Source organism: Oreochromis niloticus, linkage group LG2 (assembly GCF_001858045.2).
Source record: "Oreochromis niloticus isolate F11D_XX linkage group LG2, O_niloticus_UMD_NMBU, whole genome shotgun sequence".
NCBI lineage: Eukaryota > Metazoa > Chordata > Actinopteri > Cichliformes > Cichlidae > Oreochromis > Oreochromis niloticus.
The window spans coordinates 26,769,684-26,782,910 of record NC_031966.2 but is presented as its reverse complement, the minus strand read 5'-3'; the positions used below and the strand labels follow the sequence as shown (position 1 = coordinate 26,782,910).

The following is a 13,227-nucleotide window of genomic DNA, read 5'->3' as shown; positions in this document are numbered from 1 at the left end:
CTCAACATATTCCATAAAAAATGCACCGTGAACATGCGGACTGATCCAGAGGGAGGAGGACGGTAGTGACGCGGCATTTTCAAAACACATCTTTCATCCTTCCGCACTGAGAAGCAAAACTTCCAGCTTACTTAGTTTTTCTAAGTTCTATCGATTTAATTTAACCTGATTCAGTCCACCCAATGCTTTTACTCACTGTATGCGCAAACTGTCTAGTTATGATACCCAGTAACACTTCAACGAGTTACCAATACAACTCAGACACAATGAATTTGTCTTGAAAGGTGCTATATAAATAAAACTGTACTTTTATTTACTTTCTTTACTCACTTTTTATGTTATTGCAATAATACTTTTTACACTTTTTTTTTTTAACACAAAAGAATTATCCTCATTCAAAAGTCATGCAAGAACCTCACTGGCTTAGGAATGTTGATGTTATTTAAAAAATTCATACAAAAACATGACCTCATTCAAAAATGTCATGTGACAACCTCATTGGCTTATGGAATTCTGATGTCACGGGCTTCTAAAGCTTTGATCCTTTGAAGCTTTGATCCTCATGAATCCTTAAATAGGGGTGAGGATGTACAACTTTTAGTCCGTTATTTGCAGCACTTATGTTAGCAGCGCTCAAACGTTCACCAGTAAAGCATTTCGAAACATTTGGATCCTTTCGTAGTCACGGTATACAGACTCCAACATGTCTCAGAAAAGCAAGAAAGACAAGAAGCTGACCCCAGCTCTATTCCATGGTATGAGTCCCTAGACCCTTATATGAGCTCTCTTCCTTGGGATGAACAGGTAGAATTAGAGGAAAAGCGATTGGAAGAAATGGAGAATGAAAATCTTATGAACAGAGAAAAGATTAAGATCCTGACAGAAGAAAATGAGAGAAAGAGCGCTGAATTAGAAAAATTATCCTACCAGCTTCAGGAAAGGAAAAGTATTATTGAGGAGAAACAATGGGCTCTCCAAGATAAGAAGAATCACAAGCTCCAAGAAAAGCTTGATGGAGCTCTGGAAAAAATTCAAGATCTGCTCCAAAAGGAGAAAAAAGAGAGCATTAAAGGGGATAAAATGCTCAAGAAGAATCAGGAGCTCCAAGAAAAGCTTGATGGAGCTCTGGAAAAAATTCAAGATCTGCTCCAAAAGGAGAAAAAAGAGAGCATAAAACAGGAAAACATGGTCAAGAAGAATCAGGAGCTCCAAGAGAAGCTTGACGAAGCTCTGGAAAAACTGGAAGAAATCCACCAAGAAGAGAAGCAACAGTCCACACAGCAGAGAGACCTGCAGAGCAAACTCCAAGCCATGGAGGAAAAATACAAAGCGCTGCAGGTGAAACGTGATAAAACTCTGCACAAAAGTCAACAGTTGCTTCAAGACAAGAAGCAAATGGAAATGAAACAGAAAGAAATGGACTCCAAGCTTGACGAGATGGAGGAAAAACACAGATTGCTCCAAATCAAGCTTGAGAAAACAGTGCACAAAAACAAAGAGTTCATTCAAGAGAGAGAGCAACAAGAAATGCTCGAGAAAGAAACAGACTCCAAGCTTGAAGTCTTGGAGGAAAAACTGAAAATGCTGCAAATAACTCATGAGGAAACACTGCTCAAAAATAAAGAGATGCTTCATGAGAAAGACCAACAGAAAATACAAAAGGAAGAAATGGATTGCAAGCTGAGGAACATCGAGAAGCAAAATGAAGGCTTGCAAGTAATGCTTGAAGAAGCTCTGGAGAGAAATAAGGAGATCCTCCAAGACAAGAAACAAGAGCCCGTAGAGCAGAGAGACCTGCAGAGCAAACTCCAAGCCATGGAGGAAAAATACAAAGCTCTGCAGGTGAAGCATGACAAAACTCTGCGCAAAAGTCAACAGTTGCTTCAAGACAAGAAGCAAATGGAAATGAAACAGAAGAAATGGACTCCAAGCTTGACGAGATGGAGGAAAAACACAGATTGCTTCAAGTCAGGCTCGATAAAAAAGTGCACAGAAATAAAGAGTTCGTTCAAGAGAGAGAGCAACAAGGAATGCTCGAGAAAGAAACGGACCGCAAGTTTGAAGTCTTGGAGGAAAAATGCAAAATGCTCCAAATAACTCTTGAGGAAACACTGCTCAAAAATAAAGAGTTGCTTCACGAGAAAGACCAACAGAAAATACAAAAGGAAGAAATGGATTGCAAGCTGAGGAACATCGAGAAACAAAATGAAGGCTTGCAAGTAATACTCGATGAAGCTCTGGAGAAAATAAAGAGATCCTCCAAGACAAGAAACAAGAGCCCGTAGAGCAGAGAGACCTGCAGAGCAAACTCCAAGCCATGGAGGAAAAATACAAAGCTCTGCAGGTGAAGCATGACAAAACTCTGCACAAAAGTCAACAGTTGCTTCAAGACAAGAAGCAAATGGAATGAAACAGAAGAAATGGACTCCAAGCTTGACGAGATGGAGGAAAAACACAGATTGCTTCAAGTCAGGCTTGATAAAAAAGTGCACAGAAATAAAGAGTTCGTTCAAGAGAGAGAGCAACAAGGAATGCTCGAGAAAGAAACGGACCGCAAGTTTGAAGTCTTGGAGGAAAAATGCAAAATGCTCCAAATAACTCTTGAGGAAACACTGCTCAAAAATAAAGAGTTGCTTCACGAGAAAGACCAACAGAAAATACAAAAGGAAGAAATGGATTGCAAGCTGAGGAACATCGAGAAGCAAAATGAAGGCTTGCAAGTAATGCTTGAAGAAGCTCTGGAGAGAAATAAGGAGATCCTCCAAGACAAGAAACAAGAGCCCGTAGAGCAGAGAGACCTGCAGAGCAAACTCCAAGCCATGGAGGAAAAATACAAAGCTCTGCAGGTGAAGCATGACAAAACTCTGCGCAAAAGTCAACAGTTGCTTCAAGACAAGAAGCAAATGGAGATGAAACAGAAAGAAATGGACTCCAAGCTTGACGAGATGGAGGAAAAACACAGATTGCTTCAAGTCAGGCTTGATAAAAAAGTGCACAGAAATAAAGAGTTCGTTCAAGAGAGAGAGCAACAAGGAATGCTCGAGAAAGAAACGGACCGCAAATTTGAAGTCTTGGAGGAAAAATGCAAAATGCTCCAAATAACTCTTGAGGAAACACTGCTCAAAAATAAAGAGTTGCTTCACGAGAAAGACCAACAGAAAATACAAAAGGAAGAAATGGATTGCAAGCTGAGGAACATCGAGAAACAAAATGAAGGCTTGCAAGTAATACTCGATGAAGCTCTGGAGAAAAATAAAGAGATCCTCCAAGACAAGAAACAAGAGCCCGTAGAGCAGAGAGACCTGCAGAGCAAACTCCAAGCCATGGAGGAAAAATACAAAGCTCTGCAGGTGAAGCATGACAAAACTCTGCACAAAAGTCAACAGTTGCTTCAAGACAAGAAGCAAATGGAAATGAAACAGAAGGAAATGGACTCCAAGCTTGACGAGATGGAGGAAAAACACAGATTGCTCCAAATCAGGCTTGATAAAAAAGTGCACGGAAATAAAGAGGTGCTTCAAGAAAAAGACCAACAGAAAATACAACAGGAAGAAGAAAAACTTAATCTCCAGAAGAAAAATCAAGCACTCCAAGAATTGTATAACGAAACGAAGTACAAAACAACTGTACTGGAAGGAGAAAAGAAACAACTGGAAAAACAATGCTCAGCGATGCAGAGTAGCATCAATGAGATGCTGAGAAAAAATAGCGAACTTGAGGAACTTTCTAAGATCTTGAAGTACAAAAACACTGAAATCCAGGTGCAAAAGCAAGAACAACAGAAAACACATAAAGACCTGCAGTGTAGACTTCAAGAAATCCAGAAGAGAAACCAGCAGCTGGAAGACATGCACACAGATGTGCACAAGGCAAAGGGAATAGAGGAGGCAACAGTTAAAGAACTGAAAGACAAGCTTAAAGAAAAACAAGAACAATTAGAAGACATGGTGAAAAGATGCAGCAAACTTGAGAAAGAAAACACAGAAACAATGGATGAGCTGAAAACCCTCATCATTGAGAAGAAAGTGCTCGTGGAAGAGTATCTGAAAAAGAAGAAAAAACGCTTCCACTGGTTCTGGAGGAGGAACACTGCTGCTTCTCACCTGATGTAACCTCGTCTTCCTCCACCTCTATTCCATCTTCATTTCCCCCCTTCCCCTTCCCTCCCTCCTTTTCACCCTCACCCCCGACCAGTCCCGGCAGTTGACTGCCCCTCCTGAGCCTGGTTCTGCCATAGGTTTCTCCTTCACTTTAAAAGGAGTTTTTCCTATCCACTGTCGCCTGGTGCTTGCTCAGAGGGATTGTTGGGGTTTTCTCTCCTCTCTCTCTTTCATTCTTTCTATCCCCCTTTTCCCCCTTCCCCTTCCCTCCCTCCTTTTCTTTTTTCACCCTCACCCCCCGACCAGTCCCGGCAGTTGACTGCCCCCTCCTGAGCCTGGTTCTGCCATAGGTTTCTCCTTCACTTTAAAAGGAGTTTTTCCTATCCACTGTCGCCTGGTGCTTGCTCAGAGGGATTGTTGGGGTTTTCTCTTCTCTCTCTCTTTCATTCTTTCTATCCCCCTTTTCCCCCCTTCTACCTTTTCCTTTACCCAATAAACACAATTGGTCACATTTTACATATGTTTGAAAAATGTCTTCATTCAACAATAATTCATCTTAGGTATAAAAACAAGAAATAGGTAATAGGTCATGTGTGTTGTGTGTGTGCATAATATACATACTTGTTTCCCAGAAAGAATTAATACTAGATGGATAGAGACAGGTTTTAAAGACTAGAAATGAAAACATGTGAGTCCTGTCTTTAAATAAAAATATATAATTCCCTATATTCCTATCTATTCCAAACAACGGTAGTAAGTAACAAAGTTTCAAATTTGTCTTTCACTTTGACTTTCACTAATGAAGAAATTATTTCTATGATCTTACTCCATGGCCAGGTTCATACATGTGAAAGTCTCCATCCTGTGTCCTTCACTTATCTTTATCCAAGGTGTGAACTGTTCACAAATGTAGGACTCTTAATTTACTAACCATGAACAAGAGGTCAGAGGTCAAATGTGGCACGATACCTTAAATCTTTCTATGATACTTTCTGTATGTGGACCGGAAATGGGCAACACCGCATAGTCTGATTTCAAGTAGATAAAGTAAAGAACATTGCAAAAAGGTCATTAGATTACTGTTACTTTCCCGTAAGCAGGCTACATTACTGCGTTACTAATCCTCGTCATTTCTTCGTGAGAGTGTCTCATGACAATGACGTACGAGCATGCGACGTCCGTGGCAGCAACAGACGTGTGTAGATCAACAAAGGATAATATGGAGTGCAGGAGAGAGTACGACCATGCAGGGTTTAAAGCTTACTTTGAGTTGATTCCGTAAAAAGAGACAAAAACATTGAAAACATACAGTAGTGAAGTTCTTAGCTCCCTGTTTTAGTTTTGTTGTCGTCCTCCCCGGTGTTCCTCTGACTCTCTTGGTATTTGATGCATGAATGCTTCCTCGGCTCAGCTCCCGTCCCCACACCCTGCCGACACTTTTTAAATACTTCCATCACACCAACAGGCACTTTAGAATCACCAATTGACAAGCATGTCTGTGGACAGGCTCAAACCGGAGAGGTGATCAATGGACCACAGCGCTGCACACCCCTGGCAACTTTGGGGGTAAAGCCACTGGTTGTGGTGGTTGCCAGGTGAAATCAGGGTCTGCTGCACCAAAACATAATTGTGATTGCTTTGGTTGCAGTCAGATTGCCATAGTCATCTGCAGTTTGCATGTTGGATGCCAATTACTCACAAAGCGGTGGGAAAAGTTGGGTTTGGTTTAGTTTCGCTCGCCCGGCTCGCTGTCCTGGTCGCTGGCTGACAGCTGCAGCGTGGTCAACTTCTGAAAAATTACATTTCTTATGTTGCAAGTCTCAAATCTTGATTGCCTGGATCCATTTAGTGTTTTATCATATGTGCTTTAAGCAGTAAATCTCAGGTAAAATGAACTGTTCTATCTGCCGGGAAGGACACAAACACAGACCCAAGATAAACAAAGACTGGATACAGTCTTTATATTATCTGCATGTCGTTTGAAATCTACAAGACATGCTGACTCCATGTCTGTGTAGGTTCCTAGTCAATCAGGTCATGGTTGTCTTAAGAGAGGCAGCTGGACTCCTTTAAAACATTTCACTTCTCATCCAAGAGGTTTGTACAGCTTGAAAAACAAAAAGGTGGAGAGTCCAGCTATTTAAACCCTAGTGAAGGTTGTTCTCTATGGAGGTGGTAGCTGACCTACCTACTATTAATCATGAGCTAAGGTTTGAAAAACCACATGTGTCATTACCAACAGGGGTTCCAAGTAAAACCACTGGCATCATGGGAGAGTGTCTGCGTCTAAATTTCACTCTTTCATGGATGCCAGCATATGCTTGTCAAATAAAGCCTGATTTTAGTTTAGTTTTCCTTCTATAAATAGAGATATTTCTAAACTGGAAATGTTCAAACTTCAAACTGGCGCAGAAAAACAATTCAAAGGGTATCCGGTCGTAAGTGATGAGGTGACGAATCCTACTTCCGGGCCTAAAGTAGTCTGCGTGTAATATGGCTTTTGTGTTGTTTACATGTTTAATGTTTTGGATTTTCTTCTATTTAATCTCAAAAAGCTCCTAAAACAGTCAGTGATCACTGTTGACCTCCCTCGGCTTTTATTACCGCTAATCATTTATTTAAGCTCAGTTTTAAAACCTTACGATATAACTACAGCACAGCCCATGCAGCAGTATATGAATGACTAACCGCGTATTGTGGATGGATTATCTCAGTTGTTCTCCTGGCTGAAGTTTGGTCCGTTTATAGCATCCTGCCATGCGATTACATTTGTTCCTGACCACTGAGAACCCTCATGTTAACTTGTATCGAGTGGAAAAAAGTTAGCTTGTTTATATTATGCTAACATAGCTGTGTTGCTAGCGGTCACGTAGCACATCATTATATACCAGCTAGCCAAACTTCAGTAACCCTACAAACGTCACTGCTGTTTAGTTTTCTGTCTTCATTTATGTTGGAAGTGATAGCAGAGCTGTACGTTTTAATTTGTTTCCGAAACCCCGCAGTCAGGACATGCTATACTGTATTTAGATGGAAGCTAGCGAGCTAACTTGCTGCTAACTTCTAACTCCGTTAAATCCCATAAATTCCGTTTTCATGGATGCCTGGATGTTAAACTCAATTGTTACACCTGGTAGAGCAGAACGCTGATCATTTATTAAAGATGAAAGACTTTAGACAGTTTTTCAACTCTCAGTAATGCAATAGTGATTGTTGGATATATGCACCTGCAGCGGAGTTTAGGCCCAGACACGGCTAGTGACGTCAGACTTAACGACCGGATTAAGTGTCTGATGGTTCAAATTACCTTGAAGGATGATCATTGCAGTATAGTGCAAAATGAAACACTGCATGTACATATTATACTAGAGAGTACCTGTGTGTAGTATGAATAACATAACCACCGCACCAGAGGTGTAAGCACCTTTTGCAAGGCACTCAAGGAAACCAATGAACAGCCTCAAAATAAATGAACAGGTGGAGATGCAGACTGTATTTGCCAGGGCCGTGCAGAGACGTTTATAGGGGCGGGTGCTCAAAGCTAAAAAGGGGCAAATTGAACCAGGCTGAATAACAACAACACACATTCATCAAGAATCTAATATGGGATCACATCATACTATATCACTGTTGTGAGGCAAAGCAAACATAGCCTATGTTTTACCTGATGGGTACAATGTTGCTGTTGAGGGGTTGCTGCTGCTCCTGCTGCTGATAGTGCTGGAGGGCAGCGCTGTGTTGATCTGAGACTGTAGACATTAAAAAGTCCATAGGAGAGATGGTAGCTGATTAAATAAGTGTCATTAGATAATAACAAAATGCAAAGATTGGTGACAGCGCTTGGAACCATAAGGCAACAAAAAACTGAGAAATAAACTAGACTCTGCCTGTGAATCACTCTTTGCCTCTCTTCCTCCTTCCATCCCCTCATCTCATCTATCACTCTCCACTTGCTGTCCATCTGAGAACAAGGCACAACTTGCTATTGCAATAAACTATTATTTAATTATCTACACTTAACAACTCTTACACTTAATCTATAATAAAATGATGACAGAAAAATGTTATAGAAGCAAAACATTTCAGTTGTGCTTATTATTATTTTTATACTGGAATACCTCTCCAACAACTGGTACATGTGTTAATGTTACCTGTGCTCTTTGTAATCCAGCTGCTGAGGGATCCACTGCCTTTAGTAGCCTCACACAGCTCCTACTGTTTCCTCCTCATGTCCTTACCAGCCATGTCTGGACAATGTTATATTATGAGTAATAATTTAAAAATCCATATACATAAAACACACACAGTGACATTTTAGACCTTCTTCAGAATACTGTATATACTGTGGGCACAAGTTTCCATCATGGTGCTGATCCAGAATCCTTCCCTTATTATTTATTACTAGAGCTACAATAATAAAGCAATGAGGGGAAAAAAGTAATAAATTTGAAATAATGTATTTACGATGATTCCCATTGTTTCACTATCCACTCTGTGCAGGCAGAAAGCTTATTACATTTTTAAACTGTAGAGATACAATACTTTTGCTGCTGTAAAATCAGCATTTTGTCTTATTTAAAATATAAATCTAATATAATCTGTTTCTTAATGTATGTTCTTTAAAATACAGTGTGTTTTTTAAATATTATAATTATAATAATCCATTATTATGTGGACATGCACATTAGATCGTTTTAAGTGAAATATAAGCCCTCCAGAAAGGCAGGAAAAGCCCTGTAACTTACTTTAAAACTAAATATGTTCCCTAAAACGGTGGACAGAGCTACAGACCCATGACAGCCTTACCCAGTGAGCCAGCAGCTATGACCAGCACTACTTGTGCAGTAAAGGACAGGTAATGTTTGTCGCGCTGTTGCACACACAGCACGCTCATTTGTTTCAGTTCGTCAGTTGCCACAAGACAGCTTACCAACGTGTACGTAATAAGCTAATACTCCTGTGTGCTTTAGACTACAGTGTGCGCTGTACACCTGCTTACTGGTTTTGTCGCATCAGTCTGTGTGTCTGAGGTAATTTGTGTTTCTCCTACAGCTCCGGACCGCAAAAAATGCACGTGTTCTTTGTGAGCTCGTTCCCGGCTCGTAACCAGTGCATTCTGCCGTCAAGGGCGATCATTGGTTAATGGTGATCATGTGACTGATGCAAGCCAGATCCTTTTATTTAGCAAAACTGTGATTAATAGTTAAATATTATTGTTGAGGGGCACAGACAGGACTCCGCACGCACACACACATTAAAAAAAAAATAATTAAAATTTTTAAAAAAATTGCCTCAACAAAAGGGCACTTGGGCACCCATCAGGAAAGGGGCGGGTGCTCAAGCCCCTTCCGCCCCCCCTCTGCACGTGCCTGAGTGTAGATGTTGGATATGAACTGACTTTTATACAGACACACTGTTGGGTATTTCCATATTTCAGTAAACTGGGTATAGAAACACACTCAGAGTGTGTGCTGGTCATGTGTCCTGTGTGGTATGGCTGCATCCATGGGCTCAGAATAAGATAGGAGATAGGCATGAACTCGTCCATCACCAATAGAGAAACTCAGTAACATTGTTTACTTTGTGTATAATTCCTATTAATCTTGATGAGCTTTTATAAACCTTTCTGTCTTTTTTGCCCTTCTGTCTCCATGTTTGTCCTTATCCTCTTGTTTCTTTGTAGGGTGATCAGTACAGACATCTGTTTTCTCTGTGACGGTCTAAATGTTTGTGAGGAGCTAGGCTTCTGTGCTTAGGTTCCTGAAAGAAGTGGAAGAAAATACATTCATGATGTGTTGTTTTGTTTTTATTTTAGAATTTAACATTCATTGACAGAGTTGATATGAATTGTAGAACACCCTGCATTGCTCATAATGCACTTCACATTGCATCACACTCTTCTTCTTCTACAGAGCAATGTTCATAATGCACAATACGAGGTGCCACATAGTTAAGCAGCATTTAAAGTCTGATTCATTATTTTAGAATGTGATTAATGGTTTAAAATGACACAGATGAATGAGAATAGGCAGAAGACCAACAGCTCACAGCTCCTCTCAGCAACCACTGACCCACTGTAACCAGGAGAGGGCAGCAGTGCCAAGGAAGAACAGGACAGTAATGACAAAAGACTGAGATGAGAGATGACAGTGATGAAGGAACAACAAGTTGTGTTGCAAAGAGAATATCTTCATTTCTAAGTGTGACAGAGTCATTTATTGGGACACTAATCTGTAGGAATTATACACACAGATGTCTGTCTACACCTCTGTAGCTTTCTTCTTCTTTTATTTTAAATTATTTCCATAAGTTCTGTTTTTGTAATTGTCTATGTTTAAGGTCAGTATATAGGAAATAATTGAAATTTGATTTGATAATCGATATTTGTTTATTCTCCCCCCCCCCCCACACACATATATATATAGATATAGATATATATACATATATATGTATATATATATATATACAGGGGCGATTCTAGGATCAGAGCTTTGGGGGTGCTGAGCACCCAGAGAGCTGCCCATCCAGGCAAGGTAAACTTTACTTGTCACGATGAGACTTCTTCCCTGTCTCTGTCAGTCCCTGCATCCTTAAATGTCTCCAGTTGTCCCGAGTTCCCTCTGACTGTCTCCTTGGTGCATTTAAACCCCTGTTCCTCCCTGTCCTCATCGTCTGTTGTTTTCATCTCCATTATCAGTCATCATAATTTTACCATCTCTGTGCAAGTCTGCAAATTTCTTTATTAAATCATAAGATTCTTAAATTCATCAAGTCTCTCTGTGCCTGGGTCCTCGTCACAAAACATGACATCACTGTTTTGTACATTTTAACACAATTTAATCCCCACATTTGTGAAAGAAAAGCAAAACACTTTTTTGAAAAGATTTTAACAAAACCATCAAATCTGATAAAGGTTATTTAAATGCTGCTAAAGTCGACTACTGCTAAAGAAGAATGGATTGGAATTTGAAAAAAAACAAACATATCCTAACCTTAATTACTGCGGAAGAATAATGAATGATGCTCATAGTCAGTAAAAAGTAAACTGAGTGCATTTTTTGGACAGAGATTCACTTTTAAAGTGTATGTATAATACAGATAAATAAAAAATACACTCCAAAAATAGAAGAGTCCTTGAAATGTACAAAATATTATTAAAAAATTTGAAAAATTGAGACACCTTGGCCTATGGTACAATGTATACAATGTATGAAAAGATCTTTAGCGCAGATACTACTACGGCCCTGCAGATTTTTTCTTTTCTTTTAACCTATGTGCCTCACCTTGAGGTTGGCAAATCTGTCTATCACATTTTGGTGGTCAAGTCTCTCAAGCATCTCTTTCTCAACTGACATCACAGCCAGGTGCTGGAGTCTGCTTTGACCCATGGTCCTTCTCAGCCAGGTATGGAGCTGATGAAAGACACTAAAAGACCTTTCACAGCTACAGCTGCTAACTGGGTTTGGTAGGGCAACCTGAATAACAGTTTTCAGTGTGGGGAAGATCTGATTATCCAGAAGATTGTACAATGTTAACATATCTGGAATGGCACCAGCCTCACTCTTGAACTTCAAAACGTTTTTGGCAACCGTGACTTCCTCTGACTGAAGTTCAATATGGTAATGCAGTGCCAGGGCTGACAACCCAGTTTGTTTTGCAGATTCTGTATAGCAGCTTTAATATAGGGAGAACACAACTTCCAGATTGTATGAGTAAAATTAGTTGGGGGTTTTTCTTTGCCAGTTTAACAGTTTCTGTTTTGCCTGTCACTGTTCCCTGTCTGTTTCCTTACCTGATTCTTCCTGACCTTGTACTTTCTCCTCATGTTCCCCTCTTTCCTCTCTCCCTCTTTGGACTGACAATCATACACAAATAGATTGGATTCAATTAGATTTAAAAAAATACTATTAAGATCACTAACAAAAGTCCTCTCTCAGTGTACTTTCAACCAAAAGGCAAATAACCAAACCACATGTACATCTAATAAAGGATATAAATACTGAAACACTGATCCAACATTATCCTTTATTGATGCATCATTTGATCTTACACTTTTACCTGAATGTGGCTCCTGTTTTTGAAAAAACTTCCTCATATCCATTATGAACCTGGCTGTCTCTCTGTACACAAACACACACACACACACACACACACACACACACAACAGGAGTTATAAGGTTAATGGGCATCCAGTCAGTTAGCTAGTTAGTACCTTGGGTTTAATATCGGCACATATGACAAAATAACCAGTTTCTCTCATTTACATTTCAAACAGGACAGTGGTAACAACAGCAGGCTACGGACAATGTTAAGTTTCAGATTTTAAATAGGCTGTATACATTTCAATGGGAGCAACAGGACGGTCAAATGTCGCTGATTTTACTACAGAGTAGGACGGATTGTAGGGTAGCAAACATAGTTGGGAAACACGTTTTCAACACTGCAGGTTACCTGGTGTAATGTTTTTCAGCTAAAAAGAATCATGGCCTGACTCCTACCTAACTATATAAAGAGTAACTGAAGGTTAAATGCAGCTAATATGTCCTGTTTTAAGGCAGGCGCTTCCACGTCCGCTCCGCTGCGTCTCAGCCACCATCGCTCTGGCAGCAACGGCGCTAGAGCCAGAGTGGGGGAAAGACGAACTGGAACAAACCATTTTCGGAGGGGGGAGGGGTTATCTATACTTTTGTTGTTAAAATGTTCCATCTTAATTACGTACTGTATGCTTTTTATATTTTTAGTAGTGTGTCCCACAAACAGCAAATATTGTCAAAAAAAGTAAGAAATCTTTGGGGGTGCTTTGATTCATTTTGGGGGTGCTGAAGCACCCCCAAAAATGGGCTAAAATCGCCCCTGTATATATATATATCTATATACGTATATATCTATATACATCTATATACATCTATATATCTATATATCTATATATCTCATATTGTGCTTTTATTGTGAAACGTTTGTGGAAAATAAACGGCGGAGCGCCATAATGGTTTTACTGTCGTTGTTGCACAAACCGACGCATAAAACAGTCTCTTGTCCATCCAGAGTGTGATTATTTAGATATAAGAAAAAGAGAGAACACTAAGAAGAAGAAATTAAGATAGCCATTACATTAAGTAAAACCATC

General features: G+C 39.9%; 1 protein-coding gene and 1 long non-coding RNA gene across 2 annotated transcripts; one reads left to right on the top strand and one right to left on the bottom strand.

The window, feature by feature from the left end:
* Window positions 1-719: 719 nt before the first annotated feature.
* Window positions 720-2,400, top strand: LOC109205035 (trichohyalin-like). The gene has a single exon (XM_019367458.2). It carries the CDS (start codon window positions 778-780, stop codon window positions 2,095-2,097), a length of 1,320 nt encoding a protein of 439 aa, XP_019223003.1. The 5' UTR covers window positions 720-777; the 3' UTR covers window positions 2,098-2,400.
* A 3,282-nt stretch (window positions 2,401-5,682) lies between these two features.
* Window positions 5,683-6,845, bottom strand: LOC109205042 (uncharacterized). The gene is made up of 3 exons (XR_002064507.2): window positions 6,789-6,845; window positions 5,800-5,889; window positions 5,683-5,711 (listed from the first exon to the last, which is right to left on the bottom strand). It is a non-coding gene; the product is annotated as an uncharacterized LOC109205042 (long non-coding RNA).
* Between the last annotated feature and the right edge of the window lie 6,382 nt (window positions 6,846-13,227).